The 25,345-nt window shown below is 43.1% G+C and overlaps 1 protein-coding gene across 1 annotated transcript; it reads left to right on the top strand.

Moving 5' to 3' along the window:
- The first annotated feature begins 13,104 nt into the window (after positions 1 to 13,104).
- Positions 13,105 to 13,782, top strand: LOC138364008 (uncharacterized). Its single transcript, XM_069323450.1, has one exon. It carries the CDS (start codon positions 13,105 to 13,107, stop codon positions 13,780 to 13,782), a length of 678 nt encoding a protein of 225 aa, XP_069179551.1.
- Positions 13,783 to 25,345: the final 11,563 nt, after the last annotated feature.

Below are 25,345 nucleotides of genomic sequence, written 5' to 3'. Positions count from 1 at the left end.
TCACCAAGAACCGATGCCAACGGAAGACATATTGGATACCTTTTAGATGAAGTGCCTGAAATCAGTCTGCTTAACTCGATGGAACCAACCCACATTGGTGGGGGGAAGCTGGATCTCACGTCTGTCTCCACCAGTATTTATGAGTTGTCATTGGCCAGTTGACCATGTTCTGACTAGTGACAGCTTTGCTACAAAAAGTAGTTATTAATATAGCATTACCACCCAGACATCCAGTTCCCGAGCCCGGATGGGACTTTATCAAAGCAAATTGGACGAAGATTCAGTAATATCTCTAAACTTGGCACCAAAACTACACTCCTCCTGACAACACCGAAGAAATGAAAAACAAATTAGTAAATGCAATACATAGAGCAGCAAATCACGCCATCCCCAAGAGGAAAACAATTACCCAACAACATAAGGCCCATTGGTATTACTGTAATAGGATCAAAGAACTACATAACAGACTAAATTGTGCACGGAAGAATTTCAGAAGAGATAGAACCGAAACTAATCTAGGACTTCTTAGAGCTGTCCGAGATCCTGTGCACAAAGAAACGGCAAAAATTAAAGAAGAAAAATGGCTCGAGTGGTGTGCCAAGCAAAATCAGCATACATCCTTGGGCGACATCTGGAGGCAGATCAACAAGGCCAAAGGAAAATCGCCTCCTGCTCTTCCACATCATGTTCATCCAGAGCAAGGAGCAGTAAGGTTAGCAAATCTGTTTGCTTCAGGAGCCAGTTCCACTCAACTTCAAGCAACTCTGACTCGCCAACAAAGACTTCAGGAAATAAGATGGGGAAAAAAAGAGATTATGCGTTAACCTTACCTGACGAACTAGACCAACCTTTCAATCTGAAAGAACTCAGAAAAACTACAAAGAAAACTAAAAACACAGCTCCAGGTGAAGACAAAATAACTTACAACATGCTGGCCAAGCTAGGAGAAAAGGGTGAAGAAGCATTCTTGAATCTCATCAACAGAGTTTGGGTGACGTAAGCTCGACCACTCTTGGAACAGTGCAATTATAGTTCCCATTCCAAAATCTAAAGACCGAGGAAATTCATGACCGATCTCATTAACAAGCTGTCTGGCCAAAATTGCGGAAAGAAGGCTCTTAATCGAACTGAATGGAAAGCCAATCCACTGCACCAAAATATGTTTGCTTACAGAAAAGGTGTTGGAAACACAGAATGCCTCGCATCCCTCCTGGATCAAATCAATGGATCAAGAAAGTGAAAGGATGACGTTTCGCTCCGTCCTGGACTACTCTCACAATCGACGTGAGAATGGTCCAGGACGGACCGAAACGTCGTCATCCTTTCGCCTTCTAGTGTGTGGTTTGGTCATTAATGATGTGAGAACGAGCTTTACTGGCTCCACAGCACCCTTTGATCCTCCACTGTCTCCATGCGAGAGGTGGGACTCAGGAGAACTCGCTCCCGTCCTCCATCCATCCGTCCTTCTATATCTTCTACCATATCCGGAGTGTGTGGGCGGTCGGTGCTGTCCCTCTCGGCGTGAGCGTAAGGCTTCTTCCAGCATGTCAGCTCTGTCGGCTGCGGCCCTCAGGTCCTTTATGTCCGCCTCCTTTACTCTAACCCTGATCTCAGGAGAGAGCACGGACATAAACTTCTCCATGACCATAAGCCTCTCGACATTCTCAGCCGACTTCGCTCCTTCAGACTCCAGCCACTTAAGGAACTTCCTCTCCATGTCCCTCGCCGTCTCCGCATAAGATTTTCTTGGCGACCGGGTACATTCCCTTAATCTCTTCCTGTAACATTCCGGCGTTAGCTTGAAAGAATGGAGCACAGCTCTCTTTACAGCATCGTAGTTGGTACACTCCCTGAGGTCGAGCATGTTGTAGGCTTCACAAGCTTCACCGGTGAGCCTACTCTGAACCAGCTCCGCCCACTCCGCCCTCGGCCACTTTTTCAAGGTAGCGACCTTCTCGAAGTGGTCGAAGAAACCTTCAGCTTCGTTTGGTACAAAGACCGGCAAATCTCGCTCCCTCACTCGGCGGTCTTCCTGCTGTGGCGGAACAGGTGGAGCTAGCCCTAGCTCAGCTCGCTTCAGCTCCACATCCTTGTTAGCTTCTATCTCCTGCTGTTTCAGCCTAGCTTCTAGCTCGCGCTCCTCTCGCCTTAGCTGTGTCTCTCACTCCTCACGCTTCAGCTGTGCTTCTCGCTCTTGTTCTTCCCGCTTCAACTGCGTTTCCCGTTCCTCACACTTCAGTTGCGCTTCTTCTCTCCTCAGCAGAGCTTCTGCTTCTCGCTCTTCTTTGCGCAGCTGTGCCTCTGCTTCTCGCTCTTCTTTGCACTGCTGTGCCTCTCGCTCTTCTTTGCGCAGCTGTGCCTCTGCTTCTCGCTCTTCCCTTCTCAGCTGTGCCTCTCGTTCCTGTTCTTCCCGCTTCAGTTGTGCTTCCAGCTGCAGCTTCATTATCTCCAGCTTAACGCTGCGCCTGCTGCCGCTGGATCCTCTGCTGCTCCCACCAATGCTCAGATGTTCTCCCATACTGGCAGGAGTTTGTGGCCGTTCCCCTCCCCCCCCCCCAAAGCTTCGTCTCGTGCCCTGAGCTGTGCCATGATCTCCAGTCTTCTCTCTCCCACTTTGGAAGATCTCAGTTTTATCCCAAAGTGGTCTGCTATCGATTGTAGCTGTGCCTTGGTGCACTCCTCCAGCACCTGCTCACATCTAGTGTCAATGAACCTTGTTACTTTATCATCCTCCATCTTGTGCTATGAGTGATAACCTGCACCTGATACCTAATACCACTGCAAAGTACCACAACTGCAACCTTTATCTTGATCGTAATCCTGGCGAGGTCGCCAATGTTGGGATTCACCATAAGAGGGTGAGCAACAGTATACACAAGGTCACTCACCGTAGCCCTGCGGGTCTTCACACTATCCTCGCGGCGCCACTGTACGCCAGGAGAGTATCCCAGTCAATCCCAACTGGCCTCTGATCGAGAATGAGAACACAGCTTGTTCTCTTTACAGCTGTGTGCCCGCCCCGGCAAGGGCTCTACTATTAACCACAAGGTCGCCAACTGGTGTTTCCTGTGTCCAGTAACACGTCAGTGGTTTCATTGAATTGTGGTAACAGTGGCAAGAGCACACTCAATAGGTCTGATATCAGGCAGGTATTTATTTCTATCACTATTTCCTTTCATGTATTATATAGCCACAAGAAATATGGAGGGGATGATACAAACGCCAAGGTATTTTGTGTTTTACCTAAACACATTTACTTAGACATCACATTCGTATATCAACAAGTAAACAGCTATTTCATGCGAAAGTTGCTCGTTCTCACAAATAATCATGAACTCGCCAAGCTGGCAATGCTCCCCCACACGCGTCAATGTCAAAATTAGCTGGGCGACGTCCCTCTCACTGCGTGATCTCTCACTGCACTTGTTTGTTAGCGAAAGACACCTGTTTCTTTAAATTCTCAAGGATCACTAAATGTTCACACACAATATCTGGGACAATAGCAATAGAACGTAAATACTTCGCTGCACTGATCTTTAGCTCAATCAAACATTTCTATATTAATGAACACAATTCACTATCATGGTATAACACACTGCACTTCATTTAATGATAACGAATGCAAGTATATATTACTGGAGTTCTCAGTAATTCCTTTCGTGGGCGAATATTCAATTGATCACTGCACACATGAATGGTTATTCAATACACAAGCATATATATATATATATATATATATATATATATATATATATATATATATATATATATATATATATATATATATATATATATATATATATATATATATATATATATATATATATATATACTCTCACTGAATGATCATATTAAAGTCTCATGAAAGACATTATCAACACAGTAAATACATCAATGACTCCGGGTGCCTGCACACACCAATAATAATAATAGATACCGTGAGTACTTTATGTAGCCCTACTCTGCACACTTGTGCCTTACTGTGACATAGGTGAGCCTTGCTCACGACATACAAAATACTCTGGCTAAATAATATAGCTGACTAAAGGAGAATTGGGAGGGAAACTAGAATCCCCTACTTCCACCTATCCTCAGGTGAGAGTCGAGTTGTAGCTCCTGGTCCAGGCTCCCGCCTCGTGTAGGGAACGCCCCCACACACACCCTGTCATGTCCTCCAGGAACCCAATCAACGTCCCAAAATAAACGCGTCGTCTCCGTGTTCTGTCCTCCGCGGGTCCCTGATCCTCTTCCACGTCTTGTAGGGTTGGAGTCGGTCTCCCGGCCATCAACTTCTCCTCCCAACTATGGCTGCCAACCTATGTCTCGGCTGCAGTCGTACGGATTCCCAATTAGTATCTTCTTTCACTGTTTCCCAGTGGATTGGCCCAGCCGCTACGTCGTCACTGTGAAGCCATCAGACGTCCCAGACGATACTGCCTAGTCTTCACCTGCACAGCACCCGACCCTGGAGCACTTGATGCTCAATATTCCGTCAATTCCCTCTTCGGTCCACACATGGAATGAATGAAGACCTCTCGGCATACTTGCAGACTACGGGTGACGCGTAAGATCTACGGGAGTGGCGTATTACTGTCAGCTTGACAGGATCAACGTTCACACATCCGTCCACCTTGACGTGTCTTGTCAGACTGATTCCCCTCACGGAGGATTGGCCCAGCCATTACGTTATCACTGAAGCTATCAGCCGTCGCATACATTGCTGCCTAGACTCCACTTGCACAACACCTGTCTCGGGAGCACTTGTTGCTCAATATTCTGTCAATTCCCTCTCTGGTCCAACACAAACGAAGGAAGACCCCACAGGTGCTGTCAGACCGCTGGTGATGCGTAAGTCCTCCGGAGACGGGGTAAACTGTCCAGCTGACAGGACCCCCCAGCGCACGTCCGACCTCCTTGACGTGCTGTCTTAGACTGGTGGTGCCACCGCTGTGCGATGACCGGACCCCCCTTCCTTTGTGACGTCATACTTGCCAAGAGAGGTTTTCATTGGCTCCCTGTGCCACGTCGCTGTCGGTGACCAATCTGGCGCCACTGACGTCACACAGTTTTGGCAGCAAAACAGAGGGGCCAGCGCCATATTGGCTCCCTAAAGGGCCTATACCACAGGCCAAAATACTCTTCTTTTACAAATTTCTCGCCACCTCGAGAACACTACACTCTCCCACATATAACAAACTGATGCCCGCGACGTTGAGAACGCTCGGGTAAAGTGGACATGACTCTTACAGCAAGCGTGGGAGAAATATAAGGGGGGGGGGGGACACCGTCACAATGACAAACCTGGAATCCTTATTTTTCTAGACCTAGAAAATCCCTTCGAGTTAGCCAATACTCCAGCTATACTGTGCTGCCTTGTGGATAAGGAAATCAAAGGACACGCTCTTGCCTTTGCCAATGGAAGCCTACTTAACCGAGAAGCTAAAGTCAAATTTCAAGGAAAAACATCGTCCTCAAAGAAGCTGGAAAATGGAACTCCCCAGGGAGGAATACTAAGCCATTTCCTCTTCAACTGTCTCATGGTACAATGCATGAAGCTCAAGTTACCAAAAGCCAAACTGCTTAACTATACAGGCGACTTTGTGGTCCTCATCAATGGCAAAGACGCCAGGAACCATGCACATAAATGCCTAGATATTATCAGCAGCGAAGTGGAACGCATAGCAGTGAAAATAAACAGCAATAAAACAAAAGCAATGCTCGTTAAAATGAGAACGCAAGACATCAGACTTACAATACAAGTACATGAAATTGAGTGGGTTACCTTTTTTCAATACCTAGGATTCATAATAGACAGCCAGTTGAAATTCACTCAAGAAATTAAATTTTTCAGCAAGGTTGTAAAGCCAGAAACTCAGCTTTGCGCTCCCTGACCTGGAATCCTTAGAGATGGTGCATAGTTTCTTAGAGACGGTGCATCTCTACCAGTACTCAAAATGAACTACGTTCAAGCAGTTAGGTTACTCATTGACTATGCTGTTCCTGCTCTTACATCTCTTAGTGATAACCAATGGGAGAAACTGGAAGTGTCTCAAAATGATGCTCTCAGAATATTGCTGGGAACACGTATATGGACGCGTCGAGACCATATCATCACTTTTGGCAGCCTCCTCCATGGGAAGAATCGAGTCTAAAGATAATAATTGAAGGATTACCAGTTAAAAAATCAGTATGTGACTCGCAAAGGGTCAAAGCAGTCATAGAACAACAAATGGAAACCATTTCAAAGACCTACAACGACTCATCTTCACAGAAGGATCAGTTGATTAAAAGAGGTTCTGCTGGGGCAGCAGTTTACACTAACAACCATGAAGCTTACTGGAGCATGAATAGTGGGTGCTCAACATTGCAAATTAAATTATATGCCCTGAAGGAGGCCATAAACTATACAATTGAGAATAATTTACATGATATCATTCATACCGACTAAATCCTCGCTCCAGGCATTGTTATCCAGTCAACACAGAGATAATATACAACTCCTCGCAGAAATTTAACATAGGAAAAGAAGCCCGTAATCTAGAACTTAATCACCCAAAACTGGATACCAAGTCACATTGGCATAGATAGTAATGAAAAGGCAGACTCACTAGCAATGCCTGCCACTGCTCTACCTGTTGTACAGGTTCAAATTCCTCCAAGTTTCTCACAGATTAAGGAGCAAATCAAGACGAAAATACTCCCAACTATCAAAAGTCGCCACCGAGCCAAAGTAGCGGAAGGAAGATCCACTGCAATATGGTACGAACAAGCCACTGGGTACTATATCAGGCCTCACAAAAAGATATCCAGAGATATTGCAGTGACCATACACAGTCTCAGACTGTTACAAGTGCTGCTGGGAGGTAATAAACTCAATACTTAAAGAGTGTCATATCTGTCATATGCCTGACTATTGATTTATTAAATATGGTAGACAGTGGCTCGCAAAGCACCTCTTTGCATTCTTAAACACCCTGGCAAACACTTCATCCGGCCCTGGGGATTTGTTTGGTTTTAGTTTTACTATTTGTTTAATTACATCCTCTCGGCTAATTGCTAAACTAGTCAGCCTGTCCTCATTCCCACCCACAGACTTGTTCGGCTGAAGACATATTGTTAAGTTCCTTCTTAGTAAATACACATAAAATATTGATTAAAAATATTACTCGTCACCTCGTCATTATCTGTTATTTGACCTGTCTCAGATTTTAATGCACCTATCCTTTCCCTAGTCTTTTTTCGATAATACTGAGAAACGGCTTTAAGATTTGCCTTAGCTTGCCCTGCTATGCGAACTTCATAGTTTCTTTTTGCTTTCCATATCTCTTTTTTAACATTTCTAACCAGTTGTACGAATTTCTGCTCTAAACTGACTTCCCCATTCTTAATCCTATTGTACCACGCTCTTTTTTTTTACCTACAAGGTTCTTCAGATTCTTTGTTATCCACTTTGGGTTATTAGTATTCGACCTATTCAATTTATATGGTATACTACGTTCCTGTGCATTGCTTAGAATACTTTTAAATAAGTTATATTTTGAATTCACATCGAAATCCTCTTTTACGTCACCTATCGCTGGGTTCACGTCTCGCTTCAAGACCGGCCCACCCCTCATGCCCAAGAATTTCCAATCTGTTTGACCCAAAAAATGACTTAGGCTATTGAAATCAGCTTTTCGAAAATCTGGCACTTTAACTGAATTTTCTCCTACAGATCTATTCCATTATATGCTAAATATGATTTTTGTGATCACCGTTCCCTAGCTCACTCCCTATTTCGATGTCATTAATTTGTGTTTCCCTGTTAGTTAACACTAAAATATTATTTTCTCGCATTAGTTCCTTATTGTGTTGGCTAAGAAAGCAATCGTCAATTAATTCTAGAAAATCTTCTGCTTCGTTATTCCCTGTTCTGTTAAACCAATTTATTCCACTAAAATTAAAGTGTCCCATGACACAAATACTGCTAGACCTAGATGCTCTAGATATTTCATCCCATAGGTGCTTTGCTTCCATCCTGTTTAAGTTTGGTGGCCTGTCTAATTCCTATTATAAGATTATTTGCTCTTTCGTTTAATTCTATCCAAATAGTTTGTGTGTGTTGCTTGCTCAATTTTGATTCCCTCTGAGACAACATTTCAAATTTTCCCTAACGTATATGGCTACTCCCCTTCCTTGTCTAATATATGTGTGAAACAGTTCAAATCCATTTATTTGATATTCAGCTAATAGTTCTCTATTGTTTACATTCATCCACGTTTCAGTAAGTGCATTATATAAATTTTGTTTGTGCAGACAAAAGTATTTAAATCGTTTATTTTGTTTCTTAGACTTCTTCTGTTAGTGTAATATACCCCAAAGAGTACTGTTATTGAGGCCCTTCTCTTTCCCCTGATCATTTTGCCAATTTGTTTCTCTCACAAACACATACTTTTATTACCTCCTTCCTCCATATCAAATCCCATACCACTATCTACTAACAGTTTAAACCCAAACACAGACAAACGCCTCCAACCACTGGTTCCAACGAGTTCGCAACAAACAACAACCCCAGCCCTCGATAGATACACCCCACCCCGAGCATACATTTAATTTCTTCGATAGAAGTGTTCCCAGTTATCTATGAAAGATATTGCATTTGATTTGCAATGTCTTTCCAGCCGGCAATTGACACCAAGTGCCCTCGACAACCATTCATTTCTAACTCCCTTTCTTTGAAGAATGCCACATGATCGGGATTCCTCCCTTGCTCCTAACTAATTCTATGGCTTTCTTAAACATTTGTATCAGTTCCTCACTCCTAACTCGTCCAACATCATTTCCACCTGCACTAATACAAATAATGGGTGTGTTCCCATTTCCCGTCATAATATCTCACGTTGTCAACAATTTCCCCAATTCCAGCTCCTGGATTGCAAACCCTTAACCTGTTTCCCCTATCTCTGGCACAAAACGTCCTGTCTAAATACATTACCTGGGAAACTCCCACAACCATAATTAGCCTAATTCCTTCCTTTTCCTTCTGAGCACCTTGAGGGACCTGCGCTTCGTTGTTTTTCGTTGCTTTGCCTTTTGAACGAACTGCAGGCTCACCACAGCACTCGTCCTCTAACACGGCAAATGCGTTAGAAGTCCTTAGGATATCAATTGGCGGCTTTGCCAAAGACTTCTTAAGCCCCCTGTCCTTTACGACTTTAAAAGGAGACTTAGTACGTATTTGCCCGACTGTCCCCAGGGCCCGGACACTGCATTCACTCGCTGACTTTGCTGCCAGTGAATTTGATCTGGGATCTTTTAATGAAGTAACTCATCACATTGAAGCAGGCATTGCCAAACCTGTGAAACAGAAAATACGGCGGACACCTACATGTTTTGCACAGGAAAAAAAAGAGACACCTTCAATGCATGCTTGATGCCGGTATCATCCCACCATTAATGTTTGATTGGGATACCTTGGTTCGGTGGTGTGTGGGGATTACCAGGAACAGAACTCCCGTACCATAAAGTTTGTGTACCCGCTTTTAGTTGACGAATGCCTGCACATATTAGCAGGAAACGAATGGTTCAGTAACTTAGATGCCAACTCGGCATATTACCAGATCAATATAGAGAAAGATCGGAAAAAGACGGCATTTATCACCAAGTATAGTTTGTTTGAATTTAAGAACATGGCTTTTGGTCTTTGTAATGCTCCAGCTACCTACGCCAGAGTCATGAATCTGGTATTACGAGAGCTGAATTGGGAGACGGTGCTAGTTTTCTTGGATGACATTCTAGTGTTGGGCGAGTCATTTCAAAGTCACCTCTCCAACCTGGCACAAGTCTTTGAAAGGTTCAGAACGTATGGCCTGTGCCTTAAGCCACAAAAATGGGCCCTGTTCAATTTTAGAAATCTTTCATATGAAGAAAGATTAACAAAGCTTAAATTGCATTCACTGGTAAGGCAAAGAGTTTGGGGTGACATGGAGGTATACAAGTTGATGAATGTACATAACAAAAGAGGATATTAATAGCGTATTAAAAGTATCATCACAAGGCAGAACCCAAAACATTGGCTTTAAATTGGATAAGTTTAGATTTAGGAAAGACTTGGGTAAATACTGGTTCGGTAACAGGGTTGTTTATTTGTGGAACAAATTACCGAATAATGTGGTGGAGGTGGAGTCCCCTGATTGTTTCAAGCATGGGTTGGACAAGTATATGAGTGGGATTGGGTGATTATAAATAGGAACTGCCTCGTATGGGCCAATAGACCTTCTGCAGTTGCCTTTGTTCTTATGTTCTTAGGGAACGTGTTGAATTCTTGGGCAAAATAGTCAGCACGGGGCTAAAATTGGGACAAGAGGCAATAGATGCATAGGTGAGATGGCAGACCCCCTAGGTCATCCAAAGACGTGGAACGATTCTTAGGATTAGATAACTACCACCGATAAAAGGATCTGCGGAGCTAGCTGTTCCTCTATATGCATTAACCAGAGCGAACAAATTTGATTGGGACGATTGGGATTGGCAGAAGGCGACCTGTTCGGAGCCAACCCCGTCATGAAATACTACTGGCTAAACAAAGAGGCCTTTATTTTGTAGAACGGCCTTTGGTGGTGGCACAAAGTAGATCAGAACAGAGCGGCTCAAAAACTTTATACATACCCACTAGCCTGAGACAGGAAGTGTTTAACTTATGCCATGATATACCCGACCTGGGAAATCAAGGCAGGAATCGTACAATGGTGAGAATCAAAGATATTTTTGGTACGGGCCAACAACCCAGGTTGAACCTGGGACAACCTAACACCCTAACAACCCTAGGTTGAAGGTTTACCCTAAACTCTTAGGTTTAGGTTGAACCCTATGTGGTCTCATGCCATCACTGCAGTGTTAACAAAAAAGCATCCAAGACCAGCAGGCACGAGTTGCTCGAGTACCATGCGGGTGCACCAATGGGAATTTTTGGGACCATTGCCCAAGACTCGGAAAGGCAACGAATACCTCCTGGTGATGGTGGATCAATTTACCAAATGGATTGAGTGTGTGCCACTAACATCCCAGACTGCAAAGGACATGGGTAGAGTGGCACTAAGGATTTTCACCTGGTTTGGGTATCCTTTTCAGATTTTCACCGGCCAAGGGAGGAACTTCGAAAGTGACTTATTCAATAAACTTTGCGAAATGATGCAAATCCATAAAGCTCATACTACAGCTTACAGGCCCTCAGCAAATGGCTAAGTAGAAAGGTACAACAGGACCATCATGGATGCGTTGCGATGTTATGCTAGTTCTCAACATGACAGTTGGGATGACTACGTTCAGCACACAGCAGGGGCTATATGCTGAAGAGTGTAAATCGACAAACCGGATTCACTCCAAATAATTTAATTCTTGGTCGGGAAAGTAACCAGCCGATAGCATTGATGTATCCCTGGGAGAGGCAGCCTCATCAAGACGCAATACCTTATTTAGCACACTTGCAGGGAGAAATAGGAAAGGCACAAGAGTTAGCCCGGAAATCCCTATCGTCAACCGAGGAACGAATTAATTGATTATGACCTGTGGGCACAGCTACAGGTCTATGAAAAAGGTGACCTGGTTTACCTGTTGGACACCACGCAGGTAAAAGGGCAATGCAAGAAACTATCTCCACAATGGAAGCGCCCTGGGATCAAAATCCATAAATTTTTATCTTGTTTGTTTAGGGTTAAACTCCAGTGTGACCTTACGACGGTGAATTATGAAAGATTGAAGAAATGCAGAGACTATGAATGATCAGACTGAATTCTTAGATTTAAGCAGCGAATGGCACTGATTCAGGAAACAGCATCATTACCGTATGAAGATCTTTACCGTGTATATAGGCAGCCATATGAAGGGTGTGACGGTAACGCGTTGGTGTTCGGCTGTTTAAGGCTAGGAGTATGGCCTCGTCACATAGTTATAAAAAAAAATAGAAAAAACTGGAACTTCGTCTGTGGTAAGGTAAGGAGAAGACACACAAAACACAAGTAAACTTTAACAATGAAATTTTAATTACGTTAAATCAAAACATGAATAAAAGGGACAAACAAATTCGTATAATAAAATCAATCAAAATAATAAGAATAATTAAATGACACAATGAAAAGTTACGTTAAGACAAAATAACAAGAAGTGCAATACAAAAATAAATGTGAGGTGCTGGAATATTGGCTTTAAGCTACCACCTCTCTCAGTATACGCAGTCAAAGCTTACGTCTAGCCGGGAGGAGTGGTAACTGCGAAAGCACAGAATATTCTGCGGTCTGAGGTCGTGGCGACCCCAGACATCAAGTAGTATGGAGGGGGGGGGGGGGGGGGCGAGTGCAGTTGCAGCCAGACCGGCGACCAATCATTTATGGTATAGTGTGATATGTGCGCTGGGTGGTTCACGAGAGCTGTGAGAGAGCAACCGTTGCGAATGCACGTTGCAAGCCAGATTATGTATGTCCACAGTGTAGAGACTCAAGCCAGGAATAGTTAGATATATGTCCTCTTTACCGTAATGGTACTGCTCCTTACAAACCTCCACGCCACCAGCACGATGTCCACCAAGGGATCCTCAGGGGACTTCAAGACTGAGTCTGAGCATAACAAGATGGGGGCCTGAAGAAGATCCTTCAGAGGCCACAGGGATGGCCATCTCGGATTTTTCAGACTACGATTTCAAGAGCAACAGGATGGGGCCTGGAGAGGTTCTGTCGGAGACCAAAGGGATGGTCATGTCATCAGATTTTTCGGACAATGAGTTCAAGCTAAGTATAATGGGACCTCCAGGTGAGGTAGCACCTGTGTCCACAAGGGTTGTGGAAGCGGGAGTCCTAACAGACTCCGATTTCAGCTGAGACACCAGTTACCCAGCGAGCCCGTATGCTAGGGTGGGCCCGAGAGGCCCCCCCCCCCACAAGTTCCTTTAGGAACTCCTTCCCGGGAAAAGTGGCCTTTTTCGACAGCCACTTCAGGATCAATGATACCCTACTTAAAGGTGGACTAATGTCCGGGAAGGACATCCTCTTGCCAAACTATGCAGTCAAGAAAATCCTTCTTTAAATAATGGATCTTCATCTGGTACCGCGCCACCACCTTTTGAGAGGAATTATGGCATACGTGGACCCTAGAAAATATCCACAAACCTTTGAAACCCAGTTGGGATGGGCGATATCCCTGGGTGTCTACCCTAGCGAGGACGGGTATTCAGCTGCAGATAACCTTACAACCTTGGGTAAGCATCTGGATGCAAACCCAACATTGCCATTGGGACCCATCGGCCTCGACTGGAGGACAGCAAGTCCAATCGAGAGAGACGAGCAAAGGGGCATATTCAGGAAAATGCTCCTATATGCATCTCTGCACCGTCCATTGATCAATTCCTTGCGCTCAGCTGCGTGGGAAAATCCGGACTTAATATATTTCCCAGCACTGAAGGATGTCCAGGAACATTGTGGTTCAACACAACCAATGCACGTTAGAGCATTTACGGGAAGTAACTCCATGGTACGAAATTGGATCCACTTCTTCCCTAATAATTATGTTAATGTGGTAGTGGGGAAGAGGCCACAGACCCAGCAGGTGGAAACACTAAAGGAAGTCCTCGGAGAGCGACTGTTACTGGAATCTGCTGGACCAGTCATGTCCGGTGCAGGGGAAATTGGCTTTTTTTCCCCATTTTTGTCGGGGGAAATAGGAACATACATGATAACATGGCTAGACATGGACATCGAACTCGTGGCCATTCTGGGTAGTAATCGTGGCCAAAGGTTGTTCAATCTTGTGTAAACCATCGGAATAAAAAAAATACCAAGTAGTGAAGTGTAAATATATTGTTACGGAAATCCCTTGCTCAGGCAAGGAGATCGTGCCTATTCCTTTACTGCCTATTCAACAATATATCTGCATACTCCAGTGTAAGAAATTAGCATCAATAACAACAATACGTGCTCAGAAGCCGTATCTAGACAGACACCACCACTACCCTCCCCCTTAAGTACCCAACACACCTGGACACCTGTCTGGCGGCCCAGCTCTACTCGCTGATCAACAAGCCTAATGCTTGTCTGAGACAGCCGGCTGGTAATTACCTGCACATCAGCACCACCTACATGGACTGCCATGTATAAAAGCAGCTCACCACCAGCTAGACCTCGGAATACTCTTCAGTGCTCCAAGCTGCAAGATCTACTCTCGCTCCCCTGGGTGTCATTAGTCTCTACCAGCTATTGTATATATTTATTGTGCACCTTTGATTTTGCAATTAACGTAACTGTCCATGTTTATATTTCTTTTGCACTGTTCTAGCCAAGTATCTTAGGGGATTTGTTTTAAGGGGGGGTGTATTACGGAAAAATGCGATAAATGAAAACTGGTTCGATTTCAATAAAACCTTTTTTACTAGTTGTATATAAAATTTGGTTTAACTGGCCCAAATCTCAGCATCGTAGCGTAAATAGGGAGAAAAAATATTGAAGTCAAAAAATTTCCAAAATGGTCAAAAATAAACACCAAACAAAAGTGTCAACTGAAATCATGCAATGACTAAGCTATCACAATATCATATAATAAAGTATTTTAATATTTACTTATGAAAAAAAACATATCTCTCTCTTTTTCATATTTTTTATCAGCTGATTTGCATGAAACTTATACACCTCTCAGAACGTATGCCTATTTAAAGATGCAAATTTTGGAGGAAATTGGTTGAAGTGAACTTCAACCACAGATGGCAGTGTGTTTGATCTTATTTATTTTCAAGTAACAAACTTGCATCTCCTCTATCATATTTATGTCAATTTACATGAAATTTACACCTTTTATGTAGAGTTGATGTCTCTACAATATTTATGAAACACTGTTTCTAAGTTCATTTATTGATTTTATAAGTATTTGCAAACGTGAAATATTGGCATGATTTTGGGGGGAATTTTGACAACTTGTATTAGTAAAAAGGATTATACAAAATATGTTTAGTTTAATAAAAATCCTTTATTATATGCTAATATAATATATGAGTGTCATAGAAATGACGTCATTCGAATATTGTGGTAGGAGGAGGATATTGAAAATGTGTAAAATTCGTTGGAAAAAAAAAACACATCTCCCTTTCTATTTGGGGTGCGATACTGAAACGTAGAACAGTTGCAGTCGTCCTTATATACAACTAGTAAAAAAAAGTTTGGTTGACATTAAACAAAATTTTAAATCAAGTTTACCGCCCCCTTAACCCTTAAACTGTGCATGGCGTATATATACGCCATGAGTAACATGTCCTAGCGTGCGCATGGCGTATATATATATGCCATAGGGCGACAGGCACGATTCGAATGTCCCACGGTGTAAAGGGGTCACGCATACCGTAGCCAGTGGCGATTGAAAACAGACGCCATCTTGGAAAAAAATCTAGTGAAGGCCTCCTTTGTTTCCCAGGCCTTAGTTATTGGCCAGACACTATTGGGAGCGCTTCACGACGCAGCATCCGACCTCGCTCAGCACACCGGGCGGCACGATCTTTGACCGAAGACAAAATAGCCAATGAATTGTTCAAAGACGTTGACTAATCTGACATTGACGACTCGGATATAGACGAGGACTATACGCAGCCTGATGATATAGAAACCACAGATATTGAGGGTGAACATGTTGGTGCCACGAGGGTGTGAATGCCACAAGAGTCATCCGCTACTATTCAACACCACTTCGCGCCCAAGCACATAGTTAAAGTGTTCCATTGCAAGAATATATGATCGACGAGTCTGAAACGGGGGAATCATTCTCTGGTTTTAGTGATGTAGAATCGGAAAATAGTTTTGCTACGCCTGCTAGTGCCAGTACAAGCTTCGCCGCATCAGCTGCCTGCCCAGCTAAGCGCCGCTGCATGGAACAAAATGGCGACAATGAGGAACAAATCCCCTCATCTTCCAATACTTTTCCCTCATCGACCCTTCCTGCCCCTACTGTTTCTAGACCTGCTTCAGCTCCTGGTCCTCTGATTCCTTGCCGTGGTGCAGCTATTGGCTCTCAGAAGACAGCAGGTTTATTTGTGTGGAGTGATGAAGATTTTGTTCAAGTTCCCGACTTTGACAATAGAGATGTGGGAATTACAGATCTTTTCCCCTGATACACGTGACGAAATGAGTGAAATGGACTTCTTTACTACATATTTCGACGAGCCGCTCATGGAACATTGTTTACGAAACGAACAGACTTGCAGCTGATCTCATTGAAGGTTAGGAGGTATCAGAATTTTCACGATTACAGCATTGGAAAGAGACGACTGTAGGCGAACTGTATGTATTTTTCGCAATTTGTATATTGATGAAACTGTGTGAAAGACGTAATATCCCATTATTGGAGCAAAGACATCGCTGTTCCAACACCATTGTTCGGGAAATGTGTGTCCCGAGACCGTTTTCTGTTACTCCTACGGTGTCTTCATTTTGCAAATAATACAGACGAGAGAGAGGATGATAGGCATTGGAGGGTGAGGCACGTGCTAAATGACCTGACTGGAAAGTTCAGAGATTACCAAGTACCAGCTTCTGAGCTGGTTATTGATGAATCCCTTGTGCTTTTCAAAGGAAGTGCTGCCTTCAAGCAGTATATTCCCTCAAAATGCCACCGATTTGGATTGAAATTCTTTGTGCTCTGTGACTGAATCTGGAATGGTGTTACAGACGATACTGTATTCGGCTACATATGTAGACATTCCTGTTAATGACCAACATGGCTTCTCAGGTAGTGTGGTGAAGGCACTACTTGCACCATATCTGAACAAGGGTCACACATTGTACACGGATAACTATTATACCAGTCCCATACTAACCAGATTCTTGCTTGATAATTAAACTGGAGTGTGTGGCACAGTTAAGGCAAAACGAAGGGAAATGCCTGTGTGACACTGCTATGCAAGTAGGTGATTGCGAGGTAAGAAAAAGTGGTGCAATACTTTCAGTCCGGTGGAAAGACAGACGTGAAGTGAACATGTTTACCACCATTCCCTGGAAACACAAACCGTAACTGTCTATTTTCCGCTTGTTACAACTTGTAATAAAGTTGTTACATCTTGGCTTAACGTGTTTATGATGTATTAGAACATTGTTACAACTTGCTATATTAGTTGTTATAACTGGTTAGGTGTTAAAACTTGTTCGAACGTTGTACCAACGTCGTGGTTTCGGTGTGTGTTTGGCGGGCACCTAGGTACAATGGTGGACAGTGGCAAGGTGAACAGAACAACAAAGCAAATAATATATAAGGCAAATTGTGTGATGGACTACAACCTCAACATGCGTTTAGTCTGTAAGTTTGACATGATGGCGAGTGCTGTAGTGTGTGTACGGAAAACAGTGAAATGGACAAAGAAAATGATTTTCCACCTTATTGACGTAACAATGCTGAACAGTTACAACATGTATCTTGTGAAAACAGGTAGAAAACCATATTTCCGTTCGTTTAGTTTTCAAGTTGTGAAACAATTGCCAAGTAAGTTTGGCAAAGACACCCCTGGCATAAAAAGACCCATTCGGGACCCAATATTGAACCACGCTTCAGCACCCAGGCTCGCTTACAGGGAGGCCTTTCTGGTACACCAAATAAAGAAATTACCACCAACTGGAGTGCGTGCAGCTGGCCAGAGTCGGTGTGTTGTGTGTTACAGCATAGAAATGAGGCCACAGAAACGTAAGTTGGTGTTAACATGGTGCGCAAGCGTGTGCCGTTCCTCTGTGCCATATCGACCGTTTTGCACAATATCACTCTCCAGGACTACTAAATGTGTAATATTTTTGTAAATAAATGTACATATCAAGTTAATTTTAATGTTTATATTGAAAACAAAAACAAACACATTGTATATTATCTGTAAACTACACCAGTTTGGTGGGCATACTTGTGACAATAATATATGAGCACGTAGTGAGTTTATACCAGTTTTATTATAATACAACGTCTAGTGACAAATTGGAACAATACTAGCAAAACAAATTATTGTAAAATGTGCTATAGATGCTGTAAATAATTCCGCGAAAATGAATTCGCGGCCACTTGGGCCTCCTGAGCCGCCATGAGTGACGGCTCCCTGACGCAGCACCCTTGAGTGTTCACTCTGACGTCATCGGCGAACTTGTCGGCTCAATTTCATCATTGGAAAGTACAACAGAATATTTATTATTTTTCTTGTGCTCGGGGAATGGAAATTAACATTTTTGGAAGACGAAAAAAATATATTTTTTTTCTTGCGCACAAGGGTATAAATGTCCTCAGGACCCCTAAGCAGCTTAAGGGTTAAGGTTAAAGTAATTTTTTGTTATATTAATATTTGAGTTTTTCCCATTCTTTGGATTTTATCCCGCAATTTTCACCCTGTAGAGATATTTGGAAGTTGAAGCAGTTTTATTTACTTTGTTTTACTTTTTTTTTTTTTAATGTAATTGGCATTCCACCAGCCAGATTGACCACTGCTCTATTCATCCACTTTTCCGTAACGGTATATAGTAAACAATATGCAATTGGGAATGTACAAAGTGTAAATAATGCAACATGACATTTAATTTAGTGTATTCAGATATAAAGTGTTCTCACAAATATCCATGTATAAGTGGTGGGGTTAAAAGAAGTAATTGCACAACATACTGGAATTAATTATAATTATATTAATAATTTAAGCACCGCTTGGGTTTTTCAAGAGGTAAATGAGCATTAATATACCAGTGTATAAACCATAACCGTATAAATAACAATAACAAAACAGTACATTTTCTTTTTACTAAAAACCGGAAACGTTCTCTTCTGTTGCTATATATACCAGTCCACCCCTCAATGTGAACCCGGTGGAAGGTCCTTTCCAAAAGAACATACTAAATTTTGATTAAGTTTCTAATACATGCCTTGCTTTACAGGGACTAGGGGAGTGTGGAGGGAACCATATTCAAAGTACCCGCCAGCGGGAATCTCTCTCATGCTAGGTGCTCCCGATTGGTGAACAGCCGCCTGGCGTTGTGTGTCTGTGCATCACGCACACGCCCGGAGGAGATGGGGAGGGGCAGAGAAGAACCGTACCTGATCGCAGCTAGACCTGTTATTGACGCTCCCTGAACCGTGGTTATCCAGCCCCCCATATTGGCCAGCTTCACTGGACCTCGCCCATTCTCGTCCCTGAGTAGCCATCACATTGCTTCAGCCCCCCCCCCCCTAAAAAAAAAGAGACTTCAGCTCGAGGTGAGCAACTGTCTTCCTTATTAATATATCTATTTCTGTGCATGTCTGTTACCACGTGGTCGGTCGTCCCATACCCCATAGACGAATGCCTCCATACTGGTGCAGTGAGTAGGATTGTAGTCTCTTCAGCTCGAGTTGTAGAATGGGTGACTTTGTCATCATTCTTGGTGTGAATCTCATCCGAGCTGGAGTGTGCATATATGACAATCACCTATCCTGTATATGCCGTTATTCAGCAGCCATGGAAAGAAAAAATTAATGAGACATATGGGCTGAGCAGCAATCTGTGTCAGAAGAACTGTGCTATCATAATGCTGATCCACCTAGTGAGTTTCAACTGGGAATTCGTAAGTTCAATATCACTACGATTGAGCGTGCCCTTTCATATGCTTGCATATGAAAGGGCACGCCATATTTCACATCCTCATTTCCATTGATTCGGACCTTGAGAAGATATTCACTACCACCGCCACGACGGCCCTACAAGTCACTGGCATCATCCTCATGCCACCACGACAGGACCTCATGCCACCACAGAATACGGTCCTGGTGGACAGGACCGTATTCGCCAGGAATGGTTCACATGGATCATCGACTAGGGCGACAACGACGACATCCTCGCCAACATCAACGACCAGAACCCGATGTTGATAGCGGCAGCTGTAAAGACCACCTCCAACGTCGAAGTCAACCACAGACCATCATTGAAGGTAACAATCACCACAGCCATTGCAGTGACCCACGCCACGGACTACGGACTTAGTGCACAGGAATCGCCATACTACTCACCCAAGTGACTATGGAACGCTTCACGGAGCTCCGGCAGTGCTTCAAGTGCTACCAGTACTCCCACTACACCAGGAAGTTTACTGAGCGTGTGCAGAGATGCAGCCTCTGCACCCAGAACCACCACTATACAGACTGAACATCCTTCCACCGACGCTGCCTGTGGCCAGCCCTGCTGACTCCTGTGGCACTCTACTTTGAGCAACGTTTATACCTCATCAATTCACCGGTCTGACCAGCCTTATGGTATTTGCTTGGATTGGCACTTCCACGGACCCCATCCCCAGATCTCCAGTATCAGCTATTGATACAGATAACTGCTAAAAGAGCCTTCACTTACGGGCTTACCATAACCGTGATATTTGGAACTTTTGTTCCGAGTACCTGAATCTAAAAACAACAATCATTTGGTCTAACGGGCTATTCAAGCCCGTGCCACCTGTTGGGTGGCTTAAGGGGCCAATAAATTATTAATAGTAATAGAATAATAAATAATAAATTAAAAATAAATAGAAGTTGAACCAGCCTTTGATCATCACATCCAGTCTTTGCAGTTTGCTTATAATGAACTTAATAATAATAATAAAGAAACACTAACATGCACTTAAATCACTTCAGTCACTTGCCTGTTACATCAGCCCGTTTTCTAGAGTTGCCACGACGGACATAAAATGATGTACTAAATTGCTGTTTTGAATTTTGACGCTAAAATGGGATGCATTATTTGAGTGGCCACGTTGAGTGCTAACCAACATTGCCCTGAATTTGTAACATTAATCTACAACTTAATTCACAAACCATAATTTATTATGTTTTCTAGTTCGAAAATGTTCTAATTTCGTTCCATTATTTCGTGAATACTATTATTACCTTCTTCCATTCTTCTTCTTTCTAGCAGCAGAACTTAAGTAACAGTAGAAATCATATTTGGACATTAAGGGCAGCTCCTGTTAACGGTTGAAACGATCGTTAAAACAATCCACAAGAACAAACATCAAGGATATTGGCCCACACACGGCAGCTTCTATTTATATTCACACAGTCATTCATATATGTCTAACATGCCCTTGAATCAATGGATCCTACATCTATTATGTTACTTGGAAATTCGTTCCACTAAACAACAACCCTGTTACCAAACCAGCATATACCCAGGTCTTTCCTAAATCTAAACTCATCTATGTTTTATTCATTGTTTCGTATTATATTAAGTATTGACATTTTATACCTTATTCTTGTTATTCCTGTTCTTCCACTTGTTCACTTGGAGGATTTGGGGTGGGGAGGGGAGGGGGGAGAAATAGCGTAAGCTAATCTATTCCTTTGAGATGTACTTTATTGTCTCAATAAACGTACTTGAACTTGTTCACTTCAATCATGCTACTCCTAACTATGCCTTTATAGATAATGTAAATTAAGCTTTAACAATCTTCACATGGAAAGTTCCTAATTCGTGGTGTTAACTTTGTCATTCTACGCATTACACGTTCTATAGTATGGCAACCAAAGCAACTTCATATTCTGAACGAGGCCTAACGAGCTAGATACAGCTGAAGAAAAACCACCAGGTGTTTTATTGCTTAAACTTCTAGAAATATTCCCAGTGACCTATTTGCCTTATTTCGAAAAGTTATGCATAGATTTTTGGTCTTTCAATTCCTACTAATTATGACCAAGATTCTTTTCGCAATCTTATCACCTTCCCTCTGATAACCTGTAACTATCATCATTACCTTGCCTCATAACCTTATTTTTGTCAGTATTAAACTGTATTTGCCGGTCTTTTGATCATTTCAGAATCCTATCTACATCACCTTGAAGTGATTTTAATCCATGCTATTAATACATGGTTGAATATATACATGGTACTGTTACTTCATATATGTTGTTTATTACATGTATGTCTTATATGTAAATTATCGACTTTTATATACTGTTTAGTTCAGGGGTAATTCCACCATAGGAAATTTTTTAGTTGGGAGAGGGGGGGGGGGGGGAGTTGAGTTTTAGAGTTTGCTGGCTTAGCAAAATCAAGTCGAAAATAATACAAACTTGCTTCCAGCGCCACAGCTGACAGTCCGATATTAACAATTTCACTCTTGTGCTCGTCACTGAGCAATGACATTTAATGTTTAAACCAATGGTTCTCAACATTTTATAATTATTTCAAAATCACCACCCTCGTGTTAAATATAGCAAAGAGAAATGGCACTCACTAATATCACACAACCCAATTTCTATTTTTGCCCCCATGTGGGTCATATGCCCATGTTGAGAAACACTGGTTTGAATCGATTAAAACACACAGTAAATGTAAAAAAAATCTACTTGACTGTCAATCAAACGATGAATAAGCGAGTTTGTATATATTAGTCAAGATGTGTTTAAGAAAGAATGAAGGACACTGCAGAGGCCAATTGGCCCATATGAGTGTAATACATAATACCAGCGAAAATGTACGATCCCTGTTCGTCGAAATCTTACAGCACTCAAACAGACTTTTAACTCCATATACTTCCGCACATTTTCCACAGAACTTGGTGGCACTGCAGCCAAGCCCATGGCAAGCCCTCACTCGCTTACCCCCACCATCCGACTAACCCCCTCACCCGGTGCACTTACTGGCTACTGGGACACATGGCAACGCTCTGGCAAGCTGGCTAGCACTACCTGGCCATGTGGCTTGAAACCCATATCAGAATCATCTGACTGTGCGTTCGTCGTAATACTGCCAGTGTAGCCATATAATTCCTGACAGGGACGTCCCTTGGTTTGGTTGGCTAATGGTTTTGATCCAATTCTCTTTTGGGTATCACAGTAATAAGTCAACCTCGATGTTTGCACGGAAAAGTGCTTTATAATATAAATTTAATAATACGGTCTGACTTATTCTTGTGTTTTAGACACAGAATTTGAAGCCTATCGTAAGTGTCAGACAGCGTATGGCGTTTCCTATGTTTAATATGAATTCACGTTCATCATCAATGGAGAAAACCTAAGTGTGTTATTTGTATCAAAGTAAGTAAGTAATTATCAAGAGAAGGCACCAAACCGGGAAGGCTATGTAGCACCATCAAATGCGCAGAATAATCAAAGGGCGCTAAATATCACCAAGGATGCCAATACGAGAACAAAAACGCACAAGGCGAACGACATCAAAAGTATCCGAGTCACCAAGAATTCTATTGAGGGACAAGTGACCGCGAGGGGCGATTGGAAAGCAAGACACACGCTCGTCCTGGAAGTCAGGACATTCAAGAAGGACATGCACAACCGTAAGAGGAACAATGCAACTAGGACAATAAGGAGCAGGGCGGCGCTCCATCAAGTGACCATGGGTTAAGTGAGTATGGCCAATACGCAACCTCGCCAGAGCTGTTTCCCACTGCCGGTTACGGTGGAAGGAGGACGGCCACGAGGAAACAACATTTAAGAGCACGTAGCTTGTTACCAGTAACAGACGACCAAGAAGTCTGCCAACGGGTAAGGACGGAGGAATGGATAACCGGGTAAAAGTCGGAATACGGAATACCTTTACGAGAGATGGGACAAGAGCGGACAGCTTCCTTGGCGGCAGCATCTGCACGCTCATTTAAAGACACACCAATATGGCTGGGAACCCAACAAAACTCAACCGACTTAAATTTACTGTGAACAAGAAACAGCCAATGCTGGATCTCGACAACTATTGGATGAACTGGATTAAAGGACCCGTTCTACAGTTCTACGGGTGCAAGAGTATGCCTCCTCAAGCACCCGGGCGTCAAAATAGAAGAAGTCCAAAGAAATAATCCAAAACAAGCAAAAGGTCGGCAGGAAACGACAAGCAGATAGGAGAAGAGGGGGGAGAAAAACGAAATATAAGGAAAAGGAAAAGCGATCCGGCACAATTAGAGAAGACAGCAGCAGGAGTGCAAGGCTAGAAAAGGACAGAGGACTGTCCCAAGGAGCATCACACTCCGGCAGCCACCCACTATGCCCCCCTCACGGCATCAACGAGCTGAGCGGGGAGGGGGTCGAAGACTTAAAACAATTGATGTTAATGGAAAAATTCTTGGAGATGGTGACTCCAGACACCAGGTTTAAGGTTCAAGAAGCAGGAATAAAAAAACTCTTAGAAGCAGCGAACAAAGCAGATGTAATTACGGAAGCTTACAGAAGTCTCCAGGAACAAAGAAAAAGGTCACGCAAAGTTGCAGGGTAGTAAAAGAGAGTATACGTGGAACAGTGGAGATGGTCGTGGATATACGGGCAAGCCTATAAGCAGACAAAGTCAGGGGTATGTGGAATTTTCTCCGTCGGGAGGTGACGCATTAGAGGTTCAGGCTAGCGCACCCTCGGGTCAGGGAGGAAATACAACATCGTCTAGAAATCGAGGTACAGGACAATGGAGACGTGGCGAATCCTATTATAATGGACAACGTAGTTCGAGAGGACGAGGATTCCCTTCTCAGGTAATATGCTACACATGTAACAAGCCTGGACACTTCAGTAGAGCGCGTAGGCAAGGCAGGAGAGTGGTGTCCCTCACAGTAAGTAAATACAGTCGTCTGTATAAGAGTTTAAAAGAGGAATTGCCCCAGGTGATGACGTTCATTACGAAAGGATATAACCCTTTCATTAGCAAAGGTATGGCGAGTATTGGGGGTCAACCTGACCAACAAGTCACAATATTACGTGACACAGGAGCGAATCAGAGCTTAATACTGAAAAGCCTGATCCCTGAATACACATCTTGTATAAACGGACAAATCATTAAGGTACAGGGTATAAATTCAGAGATGGATATACCTGTGTGTACAGTAAAGCTAACCTCTGATTACTTTACAGATGAAGTGATGTTACGAGTGTGCTCGGACATACCCATTCCTGGAGTACATGTCATCTTGGGCAACGATTTGTGTGGTTCAAGTGTGTTGCCAGAGGTACTGCGCAGTGATATACCAAACGGACATCAAAACAATTTGGAAGATGATAAATGTGATAACATAACGCTCGCCAGTATTCTGGATGATCCCTCGGAAGATGATTAAATGTTAGTATATCCGGCCTGCGTCGTAACCCGAGCACAGAGTGCTCGACTAAGATGTGCCAGAGAGGCTGGACGTATCTTCTGCAGAGGAGGAAGAGGTGGATTTTGGCCTAAAAGGATTGTTTGAGGAACATGCAGCACCAAGTACAGCGAGAGTGGAAGTAAGACCACAATTACCATCCCACATAAAGGTAAGCAAACCAGATTTTATAGCTGCCCAGAAATTAGAATTTGAGAAATATATCAAGGAAGCTAAGGGAGGAAATGCTTGTATCACGTCACCCACTTACTATTACCTGGACGACAGGGGTT

This window comes from Procambarus clarkii, chromosome 12, assembly GCF_040958095.1.
Source record: "Procambarus clarkii isolate CNS0578487 chromosome 12, FALCON_Pclarkii_2.0, whole genome shotgun sequence".
NCBI lineage: Eukaryota > Metazoa > Arthropoda > Malacostraca > Decapoda > Cambaridae > Procambarus > Procambarus clarkii.
The sequence above is the reverse complement of the archived record's forward strand: the minus strand, read 5'-3'. Positions and strand labels throughout refer to the sequence as shown.

Excerpts from the sequence above, each read along its gene's own strand:
- LOC138364008 (XM_069323450.1), top strand. The coding sequence starts at position 13,105 with ATGGCATACGTGGACCCTAGAAAATATCCACAAACCTTTGAAACCCAG.